Here is a 15,598-nt window from a genome sequence, read left to right on the forward strand (position 1 = left end):
ATATATATATAAATTTGTATTTATTGTATTTGTGAATATGTAAGGACATTTAGATAAATATGCCAAATCTTGTAGTGAAGATCTATAATTGATCAGCTTTGTATAAAGTTTTAGTGGAAATAGCCTTGGTCCTTGGCTGCTATCCTCAGTAAAAGCTAATAATTACCAAACGGAAACAATGGATGTGTGTGTTAAACAATGAGTCTGTTTTACTAATAGTCATTTTATAATTTCCTCAACGTATTCGCCAAACCTCGACGAACTAAATTTTTAATTTAAGTAATTTTGAAGAGGAAAGAAAATTAAAGTGCAAGCGAGCCTGGTTGTTCTCTTGCTTACGTCTTCCTTTGAGCTGATTGACAGAATACTAACCAATCAGACAAAAGACTGAGCTCCAAGGGGCGGGGCTTGTTGAACGTCCGTTACCCTGTTTAGGATGTCTCCCTAACAACCGATGTGATACTTTAAAATCTGAAGTTTTCGCCGGACAAACGTTTCGTAAGTTAACCCCTTCCTTTTCCCTCTACCTAAAAACAAGAGCTAGCTCCTTAGACTGCAATCCATGTTTTACATTTGATGAGTTTTAGGCAGAAAAGATCTTCATCATCTCTTTGCTCTAAATATAGGCTAAGCTAGTAATTAGCTAGCTAGTGAAACCTGATTAAGTTAAAGCTATTGACATGTTCAAGTCTGCTCGGCTTTATAAAGCATTAGTTGGTATTTGCATAACTAAATCTGAAGCGTACTGTTTGTTGTCATTAGCAGGTTGTAGCTCAGTGTTGTTAGCTAACATGTTTGCAGTCGGCTCATGTTTTAGCTTTGCTACCTTCTGATTTGCATCAGTTTATGTGCTCCTTAGAAAATGCTCATTAGAAACATAGTAAAACATAAAAAAACCGTGATGTAGTGATACACAGAACAGCTGTTATTGCAGGAGGATGGCTGGAACTGGTGAGGGAAAGAAAGAAGAGGCCGACTACAAGAGACTACACAGCTTCCCTCTCATCAGAGTAAGAAACACAACTTTTGCTCATTTTATATAAATATAAAAACAACAATTGATTGTGTTTTTATTTTTTTTTTATTTTTACTGATGTTGAAAAGGTACTGCTGTCCTAAACGAGTAAGGTCCAAATTACCCCACTTCTTTGTTTTGAAATTGACTAAATTTAGATGTCTGCAACATATGCTTTTATACACATTATACAATCACTGGGAAGGAAAAATAAACAAAATTATGCATTTTGTACTTAAGTAACGCATTTTTAGTTTAATTATGAACAAAAGTACCATCAATCAAACTTATATTGAATTATTTAACTGTTTACTGTTAATGTTTGTATTGGACCATAATTGTATTAGTTGTCAGTCAGAACTCCTGTTGATGTTTTCCTCCATCGAGGCACTGAGGCATGGATCAGCCTGTGATTTTACTGAAGTTATAAGTAAGACTAGGATTAAGGGTTAAATGGCAGCCTTGGCTATTTAAACTGGTATTGAAAGGTTTGGTAGTATGGACAGGTGGCATGTCCTGCTCGGCAATCAAATTAGCATCTCTATAAAGCTTCTTTGGCAGAGGCAAGCGTCACAACTGACTCGTAAAGCAAATTGGGCCATTACATCTGATGACACGGCTCCTCAAATCATCACTAAATCTGGAACCAGAACTTGACAAAAAAACAATTTACTTCTTAACTGAAAAAGGACTCCATTTTTTTCCACTCAGTGTCCTGCTAGCTTTTCCTGTGGTTCACGAGGGCTGGGGTTATTTAAGCACTGCAGTCATCTTGTGGAGGGCATAAATGACTATCTGATTTAAAGCTTTTTGGTCAACAGTCTTCTAGATCAGGGGTCTTCAACGTTTTCCAGGCCAAACACCCCCAAACTAATGGCGAGATGGAGCGAAGACCCCCTAATTATATATATTGTATCAAATTGTGTTATATCAAACTGGTCCTATAGTCCCTCTATTACATATGGAGTCATGTAACAAAAGAAATTTTGCCCTGGGATTATTAAAGTATTTCTGATTCTGATTCCTCATTGATGGGACAGGTGTTGTGAATGAAATGGCAACATATTCATGTTGTTTTTTTATTTGATTTTGAGATGGAAAGAAAAAAATGATAAAAATTAAATGCTCAAATTAAACGATTAAGTAAAATGGTCTTTATTTTATCATTTGTTATTGTACGTTCCACTTTTGGAAAATCAATGGGGGTGTTACTCATTGTCAGACAAAATGCCCCAAAGAGGTACACAAGTCATAAAAGGTTAGGAAACATGTCTCTAGAGGGTGCCGTTGTTCATTTTAAGTGAAGGAAGAGAACTAATGCTGGAGGAGAGGCATGCTAGGACAAAATCACTAATTGATCCAGAGTCCTATTTTTGATTATTAACACTGCTTAATGACGAGGAGGACACAAAATCAACTTTTTGTAGTTCTGTTAGTAAATATAAACACTTAATAAACTACCTAAGTTGTCTCCTATATAATGCCGCTTTAGCCGTGCTGCATGGAGGAGCAACAGTAACTTCTCTGCTGGCTTGGAAGGAGAAGAGGGGATTATTTAAAAGAAGAAAAAAAGTGGGGTGCATTAAAGAAGATCTTTGTACCGTTAATGAAAAAAAACGGGCTTGTAAAGCATGGAAGATGAGGAAGGCTACATAGGGTGAAGTTTTAACATTCCTGTATGGGCAACCAGAATCCCCTATTTAAAGGAGCTACTAACAGCGCAGAGTGTCTTCCTATACTGAATGCTGTATCACACTGAAAACAGAAAGCTTTATCACAGTTAGCAGATATAGAGACAGACCCTGTATTTTAGTGATAGTTTTATATCTCTGTACATCGAGCCTGTTAGGTTCCTGTTTTTGTGTATATTCTCGTTCATCTGTGGTCATGGCAACCACGTGACATGCTTAGATCAAAGGCACCTGGACTTTCATTCATTTCTTCTAAAGACCTTTTGAAACCTATTGGGGAATCTTTGTGATTCTGCCCACTCGCACTAAAGTACTCCTGACATAAACATTGTAATTCCATATGTTTCAGGAGTTTCTGAAAACTTCTGAAGGAATTCCTCCAAACATAACATACCAGGGAATTTCAAAGCCAATTACGTACTGGTATAAAACTTGGTTGGGATTTCAGCTTTCGGGCATTTACAGTTCAGTCCTGGAAGTGCTAAGCCCACTCATCATGATTTAGATGGCCTTACACTTATCCCATACACAACAAAAGACTCCAACAAACCCAGATGGATGACTGGTTGATCACTAACAATAAATAGAGTGCTGGACCTCCATGCTGCATAAATATATCAGCGCTCCAACCACAGAGCGCTCTGGTTCAAGCCGCAGAATTGATAAACCACTGGATAGTGTGATAGATGTGAAAATGTCTTTAGAAAACCAAGAGCAAATCCGTTTGCTTCTGATTAAAGCCTGTTTTGTGGCTTATAGATACATTGAATCATTTATAGGAAAAAAAATGTTGTTTGTTCAGCCATTATTTAATACAGCTCTATATTTTTCTTATTCATTATTTCAGCCATTCATGTAAAAAACAAAAAAACAACAACATAAAATCCACACAGGTGACGACTGAGATCAAAACAACTTTTTGAAATACAATAATTTCCTTTTTAAATTTCAGCATATTGTGGGGAAAAAAATTGCCTCTCATTTTATGGAAAGAGTAAACTCAAGTTCTTTAGCCGCTTATCAATGGACTATTTTTCGATCAATCAATTTTAGATAAACCCATTAATGGATAATTTGGATCCCTACTTATAATGGTCAAAATGGACAGAAATAAGCACTACAAACATATCACTGCCTTTTTTCTATTGATCAGTAACACAACTTTATCTTTTTTTAATTGAATACCTAAAATAAATTGTCCTCTTGATGATGTAACTTATTGAGATGCACTTATGAATCCCTTCCTCTGTGATCTTCTATCGTTTGATGTAATATTTATGTAACTCTTGCCTTTATCTGACTCCTGTGTGTGTAAAACAGTCAGTAACACGTTTCTCTCCAGCACACAGACATGCCAGAGGAAATGAGGGTTGAGACCATGGAGTTGTGCGTAACAGCCTGCGAGAAGTTTGCAACAAATAATGAAGTGAGTCCCCTCTGCTGCTGTTCTCTAATATTCCTGTAATCGGATCAATATTGTTAGTAATAGAAAACCTTTTTTGTTATTATAATTATTTTTGTTCTGTTTTTTTTTTTTTTTCTAGAGTGCAGCAAAGATGATTAAGGAGTCCATGGATAAAAAGTTTGGCAGCTCGTGGCATGTTGTGATCGGCGAGGGCTTCGGCTTTGAGGTCACACATGAAGTGAAGAACCTGCTCTACATGTTCTTCGGTGGGAGCCTGGCCGTCTGCGTGTGGAAGTGCTCTTAGCACCTCTTTCTCTTGCCTTCTGCTCATTATGCTGGAACTAAACACCAGCTGGACACCAGTTTTGTCTGCGTTGTGGGGGATTAGTTTACTCAAGCTACCTGTCACTGTGGCAGAGAAGAAGTACAAGGCTTTGAATAGAATACATTTGGAAATGGGATTGTGACTGTCACTTTGTCTGGTAGGGATAGAAATAGCCTCTTTGCTTTCCTGAGTCATGGGGTGGTTAACCTCCAATTAAGCCATGCTCTGTTCTTGATCACCTGGAATGCCTGTGTGTTTGCATGTGCAACTAAATTCACTTCTCCAGAACAATACAGCTTTCCAGGGTCTCCAAAATCCTTTATCCTTTCTCTTCAGGGAGTGCATGTGTATGAATGGGCGATTTTCATGTTGGTGTGTGCTGGACACACATTTTTCCCCCTACAAACATAATATTGTCACTCTCCTCAGTTTAGTGAAGACTTTATTTATACCTTCATCCCCGTCCATGCTGTCTGAAACGTTTCACGCGTGTCTTTCTCTCAACAACGGCACTACTTTGAATAACTTTTGTAAGATTTTTTTATGTGTACATATTTTAATGCAACTTGAAAGGAATTTTTTTAAAGACCAGTGTCGTCTTCTAACGACCAAGGGCTCAGAGTGTCCTGAGTCGAACAAACGCTAAACTTAACTCAACCTTTCTCCTTGATGGCGATGTGTGGAAAAGCTTGGAAAAAACAAAATATAAAACTAAAGCATTGTTGCGTGATTGTCTCATGTTGATGCCAGTTAGAATGATCCAATGCAACGGACCACTACATGTGAACGTACCTGATTTTCAAATAAACTGAAATGTGGAGAAATTACAGTTCAGCCTGTTTTTTTCTTCTTGCAATATTTTTTGTTATTTCAAGCACTTTTTTTTTTTTACATTTTAGAGAAAAACTGTAAATATATATATATATAATGTGTATACACAACATAATATGTTGCTTGTGATATGTTAATTAGAATACCGGGTTTCAAAAGGAGGTATGAGCTCCATACAGATGGCTATGCCAGTATTTGATTTGAAACAGGTTTAATAACAGGAATAATCAGAGAGCAGACTCAATGGCCTTTAGAAAAAATAGTTATAAAGGCTGAACAGTATGAACAGGAAAAATAAGGTCAGGTATGAAGTAAATGTCAGTGAATAAGGAGATCTTTCTTGTTAAATTGGCCTGTGTTAAAAGGTTAAAAAGTTCTTTAATGTCCTTGTTAAATTCTTCACTGATTGAAGGAAAAGCAACCTGTGGTTTTAGTGGGAGACGTATATGTTCTCTCAGTTCCCTATTGTTAGAGGTTTATGTGCGTTTTTGCTGAAAGCAGAAAAGAGAAATGAACACATTTCCAGCACCAATTTGAAAATAGCAGTTTTTAAAACTCCTCTCATGGTCACTGCATTTGAGATGTCAAACTATTTTTCTCTAGTCAATTCAAGTTTACAAAAATGATAGTCGAAATGAAGCTGCCGGACCAATTACAGAGTTCCCTGCAGGCAAAAAGCTCCACCTTCGTTATTGCTCCGATCATTGGGAGTTCACCATGATCGGATCTATAAACAAAAATGCTATTTGATAAGATTCTTTGAAAATCAGAGGGCTTTTTGACCCAGCAGTAGAAGAACACAGGCCGCCGTTGTTGACACTGTGGCAGTTTGTTTGTGTGCGTAAATCACAGACCACATGTCCGGTCAGGCTGCACTCTGCTCTCACTCCCTTTACCTTGTTTTACTGTCATTACCATAAAATGACTCTATGAATATGTTGAAAAGTTTTGATCATTTAATAATTGTTGGGTAAGATCTTATCACCATCTTCTAAGGATGGTCATAAACCTGACACGGGTTTCTACACATCTCTGCTCTATATTTGAAGCCATTGTCTCCCCAGTGTGTCTATGAGTTTATATAAAGAAAGAATAATCTTTTTTGCCTATTTCCTTCTGTTAACATGAATATTGAAGTTTAACAATCTATACTCAACTAGGTCCGGCCTTTGGAAAGGCTATTCTAACACATGAATATAGAATCTAAATCATATTAATGTAACCCTGGCTGTAGGTTTATTAGTCTACTAGGAGGTGAACCTCTACTCCACACCTCACTCTTATGCTGCCTCACAATTTTTTCTCCAGGATTTTCTCTTTTCTACTGTAGATCCATCAGCTCAGTTCCAACTTCCCTGCCTGTGCAGGAAGAAAGCACCCCTCCAGCATTATGCTGCCGCCTCCATGTTTCAATACGGGATGTTTTAATCACAGTGAAGTTTTTTTTTTTTTTTTTGCCACACATAGCTTTTTGCATTATGGCCAAGAAGGTCTTATCTGGCCAGAGCATTCTGTCACATGTGTCCTACAGTAGGTTTCCTACATGGCTCGTGGCAAACTGCAGGCCTGACCTCTTAACCTCTTATGGCATCATTTTAAAAGTAGTTAGAAAGGATTAAATCACACAAGTGATGAGGTAAGTTATGAAGGAAGTTGGATAATCCAGATTTTATATAGTCGTATGATTGGCATCTGAACACAAATATACATGCTGATAAAAGTAGTTTCTCATTAGTTCAGATGGAAATTGTAAACCTTTTGCTCTTTTTGATCTACAAAACAGCCTCTGGCTCTCGAAGACCTCGCAACCATAGTTAGCACCCACACAAGGCACGAAGCACCGGGATAGGTCAACAGACTTTATTCTTTGTTTTTTACTTGTTACACGTAGTAGCTTGTTTATTCATTTACACTTTTAATTTGTTCATGCTGAATAAAATAATTTAGACCACCTTGTTAGTTGGGCAAAAAAGAGATTTAGTGTTTTAAAATGCTTTTTCTAAAATGTCAAAAGGCTTCTTAAATCAAATTAAATTGAATGTGTTGATTAGAAATGACATTGAAAAATAGATCTAACCCACACTAGTCATGAGTTTATGACTAAAAAAGAGACATTGAAGGCAAGCAGCTAGAATAAGCTTTCTCCTTATGGTGTCCAGAGTCTGGCTCAGAGGAAGGCGAGGCCCTCTGTTGTGTGGTGGAGGATGGATGGTTGTCTGGATGGATGATCGAACTTTGAAGCTTCTTGCTGCGAGGCAACCGTGCTTCAAATTACACCATATTTGACAGCCCTAATTACTGTTAAAGGTCAGAGAAAGAATTTGCTGACAGCATACTTATGTTTAAAACTTAGGGTGAGAATCCATAACAGAATGAAAGATCTAGAGCAGAGGCCTTCAACAGGGGCCTTCGTTCCTAGGGGTCCTCGGAGGTACTGCAAAGTTTTGGTTGATTAGACTTTTTTTTTTCTATATTTTCCACTGCAATTTTTTCCACTAATTGAAATATCTTTAAATACACATTTACATGAATTCAACACACTATAGTAAACGGATAAATGGAGATGTCTTTCAGTCATCAATGCACACATTCAGCAACACACAGGAGCTCTTTTAAACTGGGCATCGTTTCATTCACAACACCAGTCCCATCAAGGAATAGAATCAGAAATACTTTAATAATCCCAGGCCGAAATTACTTTCAAAACATGACTCCATCTGTAATATAGTGACTGTAGGACCAGTTTGACATAACACAATTTTATACAATATGTATAATTAGGGGGTCCCTGCTCCACCTCGCCATCAGTTTGGGGGTCATTGGCCTGGAAAATGTTGAAGACCCCTGATCTAGAGCAAAAACAACAAAACTAGTTAGTTAACCGGATTTTGGATGTTGACAAGCAGCCCTCGTCTGAGAATGGATGACCTACATCTGCATGCAAATATCCAAGTGTAATGACTGAAAGGGTTTTGACAGAGATACAGTGGGATTGATGTTAGCATAATAGACTGATAGCTTTCACCTGGATTTATTTGGTTGACCTATTTTATGGCAAGAGGCCTAAATTCAGCAATCTCTGTAGCAGTCTAATACTAATCTGGTGGGCAGTGGTGTGTCAGGAAGCCAGCTTCTATCACAGGAGCGACCTAATGCATTATTAACCTCAAACACTTTTTACATAAACCCATCCCTCTCCTTGTTTCAGCTCAACATGGTTAAATATTTAAGCAGAGAGCCAGCAAGTTGCACAAAACACTCAGTTTGTTTGGTCTGAAAGCGTTTCCCCAGTGTGAGGGGGGAGAAAGACAAATCTTTCTGAAAGAGGCTCTTTGGGGCCTTCATTGAAGTAACAGACACATTTCAACCAGGAGGAAATGCTGCAAGATGTGGATTCTGCTCTGGGTGTGCAGGATGCTATTTCTCCACTAATCCACACATCCTCTTTGCTGTTTATTTTTATTTCATTTAATGTACCATAAAGGCAAATAAATGGGTGAATTTGAATTCAACTTTTCCAGGTAGATTTTTCTTTTTTTTTCCGGATCATCCTCTACCTTCCCAGTTAACTTTAGAAAGGTAGACACTGAGCTGGATAATTTAGCCAATTTACTAATTGAAAAACCTTATATCAGTTAATTTAATTAATTGTCCAAAATTATTTTTATTTCACATTGTTGACTGGTAACTAATGTTGCCATGGAAACATCTCCTTTGAGCCTGCTAAAGGACTCAGCAACTTAACTTTGATTTAAAATAATATACAAACTAAGAATTAAAATAATTTTATAGGTAGAAATACTAAAACATGTTTTGATTCAGATTGCTTTACATAATTTTATTTCTCCTTTCCTGTCCAGCATGTAGAGTTTAAGTGAAGCCTTTACCAATATGCCTCTTCCAATCTGTTCTGCAAAGGAGTCAAAAATCTTCCCTTCTGTTGCAACCTTTTTTATTCTTAATCAGAGAAGGTCACCACATGGTGTTAGCTGAAGGGGACACATAAAAAAGGCAAGAGAAGAAATAAAACCGGCAGAACAAAAACCAGCAAATGCACCAGTTTTCTTTTTCCACATAAAAAGCAAAGGAACAAAAAGAAAACAGGATGTGTGCTGTAGAAAACTTTACACATCCTCTGTATATCTACCTACTGATGGCTACTTCCAGTCAAAGGCTCAGTTAATATAAACAGGATGAACTACTGTGGAGTCTGAACACAACTAATGATCCTTTGCATGAAACTATATGCACAGAATAAGACTTAAAGACAGAAGAAAATATATTACTGCATATGATTTGATACAAAAAAAATGAAAACATTAAAATAAAGAAAAGTAACCATAAAGGAAATAAACACAAATTTGACTTTCACATAATTACAGCATCAAACAACAACATATGACTAAATATTTCATATTTTTGCTATTAAAATTTTGTCTTTTTTTGATAATTTTAATTCAGTAAAAAGATTAAAACATCCTTTCCAGTTTGAAAAGCTAGGTCTTGTATCATAGCAACCTTCTCACCACCTGAGAAGTAGCAGGTTTGGAGCTTTCAGCAATGTGAGTGCAAGTGTGTTATTGCAACACAAAGAGGGTATATCAAAAAAGGGAATCAGTTGGTGGTTGAATGTAATAAGACAAGCTGACTCCTAGAATTCAGATGGTTTACTTGTGGTTTTACTGAATATTCTGATTGCAGCCATCATTATAAAAGGCAGAGATTTTTGTGAGTAGATGAAGGGGGCTGTTTCAAGGCAGCAAAGAATTAGACTTGAGGCATCAGAGGGTGAGCAGAAATGAGAAGGAGGGATAAATCTTTCATCTGAACATCACTACCGGGCGTTTTCTTTTTTTTAAACTGAAATAAAAAACACAATCCAATATTAATGTGCATGTCTTCTTCTCAGAGAGGGTGCATGAGGCAAAACCTATTTTTAAATTCACTTGCAGTACCTGTGGGGGGGTACATTCCATACAATGGGAATGGATTGAAAAGACGACACCAAATGCTTTGGGGAAAGAAACAAGAGTATGTAGATGCAATGAATAAAAGATGAATGATGTCTGTGTATCTAACTAAAATAGCTTAGTTTATTATACACTAGTGGAGTAGAGACAGAGAGCATAAGTAGACCTAAGAGGGTCTCAGAGGTTATTTGATGAAAGAATTATAAAACACTGGAAAGAGACACACTGAAATTACAGCTTAGATGTTTCTAGAATGAAATAATTGACTCTTTCCTCATCCTGTAATAAGTTTTCTGCCAAGAAGCTGAAAAAAGTAAGGGAAAAAAAAATAAAAAAATACAGGCAACTCTAATGTGTCTGTTTACACACTGGAAATTATTTACAAATATAAAAGGGGAAAATTTGGATAAAAAGCTAAATATAAATATTACCTAAGGATTCGCATAGGAAGAGCACCAAGATTCCAGGTTTAAATTCATATTAATCAACATTTTAATATGTATTTAATGTATTAATATGAAGTTAACACGGGGGAGAGGTGGCCTAGTGGTTAGGGCATAGAGCTTGGAATCCTGAGGTTCTGAGTTTGAACCCCACTCCTACAGACTGCCACTCTGGCTCTCTTACAGTAGCAAAGACCCTTAACCCCACACTGCTCCCCTGGCGCCGCATGATGGCTGCCCACTGCTCCCCAAGGACAGTTGCAGAGGGATTATTTCATTGTTCTGTACTTGTGACAGTTCAATGACAATAAAATGCTGGAAAAACAAAACGTAAAAAAAAAAAAAACATTAAACAGTCTGAATAAAATAAATAAATGATCAAAACAAGTGGTTGCTTTCACATTTAGATTGGGGAAAATAAATGCATTTTTTTTTTTTTTTTTTTGGTGTCAGAAGATGGGACAGATGTCTCTTCCAGCAGACACTCCCTGCAAATCATTATAATGTGCCTAGACCATTTGGTTTGTTTTTTTTTTATATGTTATTTATAAATTTTTTGTTTGACCTAATTTTATAGCTATCAAACTTCTGTGTTGTAGTTTGATCCTTCTTATTTGTGTCTATCCATTGGGTTGTTAAATCTCTGGCCTCTTTGCCGAAACAGAGTCTCTAACAACCATTAATAATTTATCAGCCAGTATTATCCTGCACACATGTAAGTCTAAACAAACCAATCCAAGGAGTTGTGCATTTGAATTCCCCCATAAACCATAAATGTTCCCCAGATCTGCCAAACACATGAGGGCTGAACAACACACCTCCCATGGACAATTTTAAAAACATTATCTCCTTCAAGTACAATAAACTAATAAATACACCTAATAGCGAGCATGAAGGAAGATAGTTGCACGCTCTGCCCTCCCTAGATGTAATGCTGATGAAGGACATTTACCAAAATAGGCCCACAATGTTCAATGCCTTCAACATCAAGGAATACATCTCATCTCCTTCAGTTTTTCTGCTACTGTACCATCAGAGCATTTATCTACTGTGATGTCCATGATAGCCATGATAATGGACTTGACTTCCTGGTATTCAATATTTTTCTCCTCCAAAAACAATTCCTCGACTTGTTGCTTTCAGAAGAACCTTAAAATGCTTCTTTCATGGTCAAAAAATGACAATAGGGACATCCTTTTAACTTTCAGCTTTTTCCTGAAACACCAGCACCTACGGCATCTTTCAGGTTGATGGCTTCCATCATCGTCGGTGCCCACCTACGTCTCTTTTCTTCTGCTTGACAATGGGCGTCAGGCCACAGTGTCTGAATAAATAGCATGCCATAGTAACTACATTCCTCATATTTATATATACAAAACTGATTCACAGCACTGTAGGAAAATAACAAGTCTATTGATTTCTTTTCTTGATGTGGACTCATTTATTTTCCAAACAGAGAGATAATTACAAGCCGAGTTCTCACTGTTTGTGCAGTCCTACGAAGTGCGGAGGTGTTTATGAGTCCTCTTTGGAGATAATTCTGTTGTATTTAAAAAAAAAAATTAGAATATTTACTGAAATTTCCAATATTTTCCATTATTTTGCATTCATCTCACATGTTACAGACATCATTTCTGATGTTTCTTTATGAAAGTTGGTGAATAATGAATGAATATGACCAGCGATGGAAGAAAAAAAAAAATCTAGTCGACTCTTTTGAGCTGATAATAAATGAGTCACGGGCTGGGATTTTTCATCAATATATTCTCCAGAGTGTCACATGGCTGTGAAACACAGCACGTGGATTGGGTTGAGTTGAGCATGCACACAGTTATAAAACATGCAGAAACACACATACACATACCCAGGCGCACTTTAAAGAGCTCGACTTCACAGAAACAGTGTATCTTTAGGGATCCTCCACGAGGCCTGACAAGCCTGATGAGGACTCGACGCAAGCGTGCACACTGAACATAAAACATCTGTCTCCTAGCTCTAGCGCCTGACAGCTGATTTGGTTACATATTACTTTTATATAATGCAATTCAAGTTATTTAGAAACAAATGTGCATTTTATCCTATCAATTATATCTTTCTATGTTGCTGCTTGAAAAACAACATTTACGTTGTAGTTATTTTGTAGGGGAAAAAAAGCAAAACATTTTTGCTTATGTTTTGTAAATGGAGCTCATTTAAATGCATGTTAATATGTGGGAGTGAGTACGAGGTATAAAATATTTATCACTGTGACAATGCCATTAAATGTGCTGCAGAAGTAGCTGAAATGTCACTGGCTGATTTGTTTTCAGATGTGCACAAAGTCTTTGGTTTCAAATCATACATTTATGAAAGAGATTTTTATTTTAGCATTGAATGTTGGTTTCAAAAGTTAAGCAGGTTTAGTATTAAACTTTTCATATTCATCAGGATTAGTAAAAAGAAAAAAGAAGTCTCATTGCAGAGGACAAACCTTGTTATAAAAGGGGTGCAGTTTAAAGAGTAATAAGTAAACACATTGATTTGTGCCCAGATCACTCTGACCTGGCTACCTTCCCAACTGCAAATTCCTTGAAATTGGAGAAAGATAAAAACTGGATGAATTCACCCTGGGTGCAACCCAGTCTCTTGTCACCTTTCTGCAATAAACAGCTAGAAAGGAAAATCATCTGCAGAAGACAGAAACATGTGAGTACATTAATTTCAGAAGACCTTGTTTCGTTGGGTTGTTAAAAAAAAAAATCAAGTCTAAATGTTGTCAATGTAAATAATGGCCGTTTTGAAAGAAAGGAATATGATAAAAAAAAAACACCTTAGTAAAAGTTTTAATCATGTTCAAAATTTCCAAATGTTTGTAGTTTATCGTGTTTTTGCCGTTTTGCTCTTTTTAACCACGTGTTCCTTGCAAATGTATTCTAGCTTTAGCAGTAATCTACAAAAAAAAACCCATAATCTTAAATGCAGTTCCTGTTCGTATTGTATGATTAACCAACATAAAATATGGCATAATTCTTAGCTCTTTTGCAGAACCAGCTATCATTGCAGTTATTCTAAATGATCTTTGGTTGTTTCTCTACAAGCTGGAAACTTAACTCTCTGCTCATTTTTCTATATAGATATTCATAACAGACCAAGCTCAGTCAAATGAGCCAGCAGTTTCTGGGTCTTGCAATAGAATAAAAAATGTATTTAGGTGTGGACTTTAAATTGTCTTTTTACTGCATACATATAAATAGAATTCTATATAGATAGAATAAACACTTCTTGTTGCAGTAAAGGACCAGCTTGATCGCCCCTAAAATTTCCCATTCGAACTTGTGAAACAGAGTCAGACATACTTTAATAATCCCAGAGGGAAATTACTTTAGTGGCTGGGTCATTTAGAGCAGGAGAGAGAATTTTATTCACTGACCTGACCTATGTCCTTAATACAATGAGGTTTGAGATCAGTTTGGGTCAGTGCTAAATTTTGGGAGTGCATGGAGGGTAGATCCAATTGTTCATTGGGTTCAGGACGGCCTAAGCTGAGATGGTCCAGATGCACTGATCAGTGTCTGATGACATCATTGTCCATAAACGTGCACCACAAAGATGTGTGCCATCACTTATGTATTCTCTGCACATTAATGTCCTGAAAATAGAAGATAGAAAAGTTACACTCTTTCAATATGCTGACAATATGGCTGTGGTGAGTCTTTTTGTCAATAAAGTTAGCTGTGATTATAAGGCTGAAGTGTACATGGTTTAATAGTGGTGTAAGACCAAGGAGCAGTGGTGGGCTGCGAGGGCCTTCAAAGCCTTCTCTGCTGGCCTAAAATCAATCAGAAACACTAACATATATCCTTAACGTAAACTTTAATTTTCTTCTTTGCAGCTCTATTAATTTATTCAAAACAATTAATTCTCTTAATTTTGTATGTATATCTCTTGATGACTGAGCTGCTTCCATTAAATTTATGTGGTCACTATATTTTTTGTCCAATCAGATTTCAGCCTTAGTGCATTGCTATGTCAATCAATCTGCCCAGGGCCTTCAGAATCAGATGTTATCTAACAATATTATTGAGGAGCATTTTCTTCAACAGAAAACTGCACAGTGCTGCCTGCTGCATCCTGACACTAAGTATAAAAGGATTTACCTTAGCAGAGTGAAAGCCACAATTAAAGGAGACTGACCCTCTAAAAAGGGTCTGAAATGGTACAGCATCATCCTATTAATGACAATTAATCATGTCCTTTCTTTTTTTTTTTTTAACAGAGGCTTTGCCGATAAAAATCATGCCATTTCTTCTGCCTGGTCTATTTCTACCATCTGAAGTTCAAACCCCACAGCTGGCAAATGCTCTGAGCCTTGCCATCCACTCTCCATCTCCCATACCTTTATGGCTCTTTGGCCATTCTTTGCCTCCCATTTTACTTTTAGAAATTCTAGGAACCACTGGGAACCAAGTGAGTGTTTGGAACACCAGAAACAATCAGATCTCTAATATAAGATGGAGCTTGGTTGTTTATGGCTATATAGGTGAGAAGGGGGATTTTGAATTCTATTCTTGTCATGATTCCTGGCATGAGTGCTGGTTTGATTTAGGATTCAACACACCTGTCAGCTCTGCCCTGTTTCCACTCAGCCTCCATCAAATTTTCCCTCTTAACTAACTGTATAACCAGCTCTCAGACCAGTGACTAGTGCCAGATTATTACGAGTATTCCTGTAAACCTGCCTGCCTGCCTGACCCCCATTGGACCTGTCTTAGTGTCTTTTGGATCTCTGACTTGTATTCTGTGATGCAATTGCTGATTCTGGTGAATCTCTCCCGACCAGCGCCAGTTTAATTCCAATAAACTGTTTAAATGTCTCTTGCTCCGGTTGAATCTGGGTCTTCCATTATCTGGTCATTATAATTCTAGATTTAACAGGAAG

General features: G+C 37.0%; 2 protein-coding genes across 2 annotated transcripts in view; both read left to right on the forward strand.

Moving 5' to 3' along the window:
* Positions 1–15,598, forward strand: part of LOC107090053 (extracellular serine/threonine protein kinase FAM20C-like) — a 28,212-nt gene that overhangs the window by 3,156 nt on the left and 9,458 nt on the right. Inside the window, exon 2 of the mRNA XM_015383213.1 lies at positions 13,211–13,365. Coding sequence (XP_015238699.1) covers positions 13,364–13,365 — 2 coding nt within the window. The 5' untranslated portion in view covers positions 13,211–13,363. The remainder of the gene's footprint in view (positions 1–13,210; positions 13,366–15,598) is intronic.
* On the forward strand, positions 378–5,253 carry dnal4 (dynein, axonemal, light chain 4). The gene is made up of 4 exons (XM_015383236.1): positions 378–498; positions 935–1,010; positions 4,049–4,132; positions 4,251–5,253. Exons 2-4 carry the CDS (start codon positions 939–941, stop codon positions 4,413–4,415), a joined length of 321 nt encoding a protein of 106 aa, XP_015238722.1. The 5' UTR covers positions 378–498; positions 935–938; the 3' UTR covers positions 4,416–5,253.

Source organism: Cyprinodon variegatus, unplaced genomic scaffold (genome assembly GCF_000732505.1).
Source record: "Cyprinodon variegatus isolate N-32 unplaced genomic scaffold, C_variegatus-1.0 Scaffold278, whole genome shotgun sequence".
Lineage (NCBI taxonomy): Eukaryota > Metazoa > Chordata > Actinopteri > Cyprinodontiformes > Cyprinodontidae > Cyprinodon > Cyprinodon variegatus.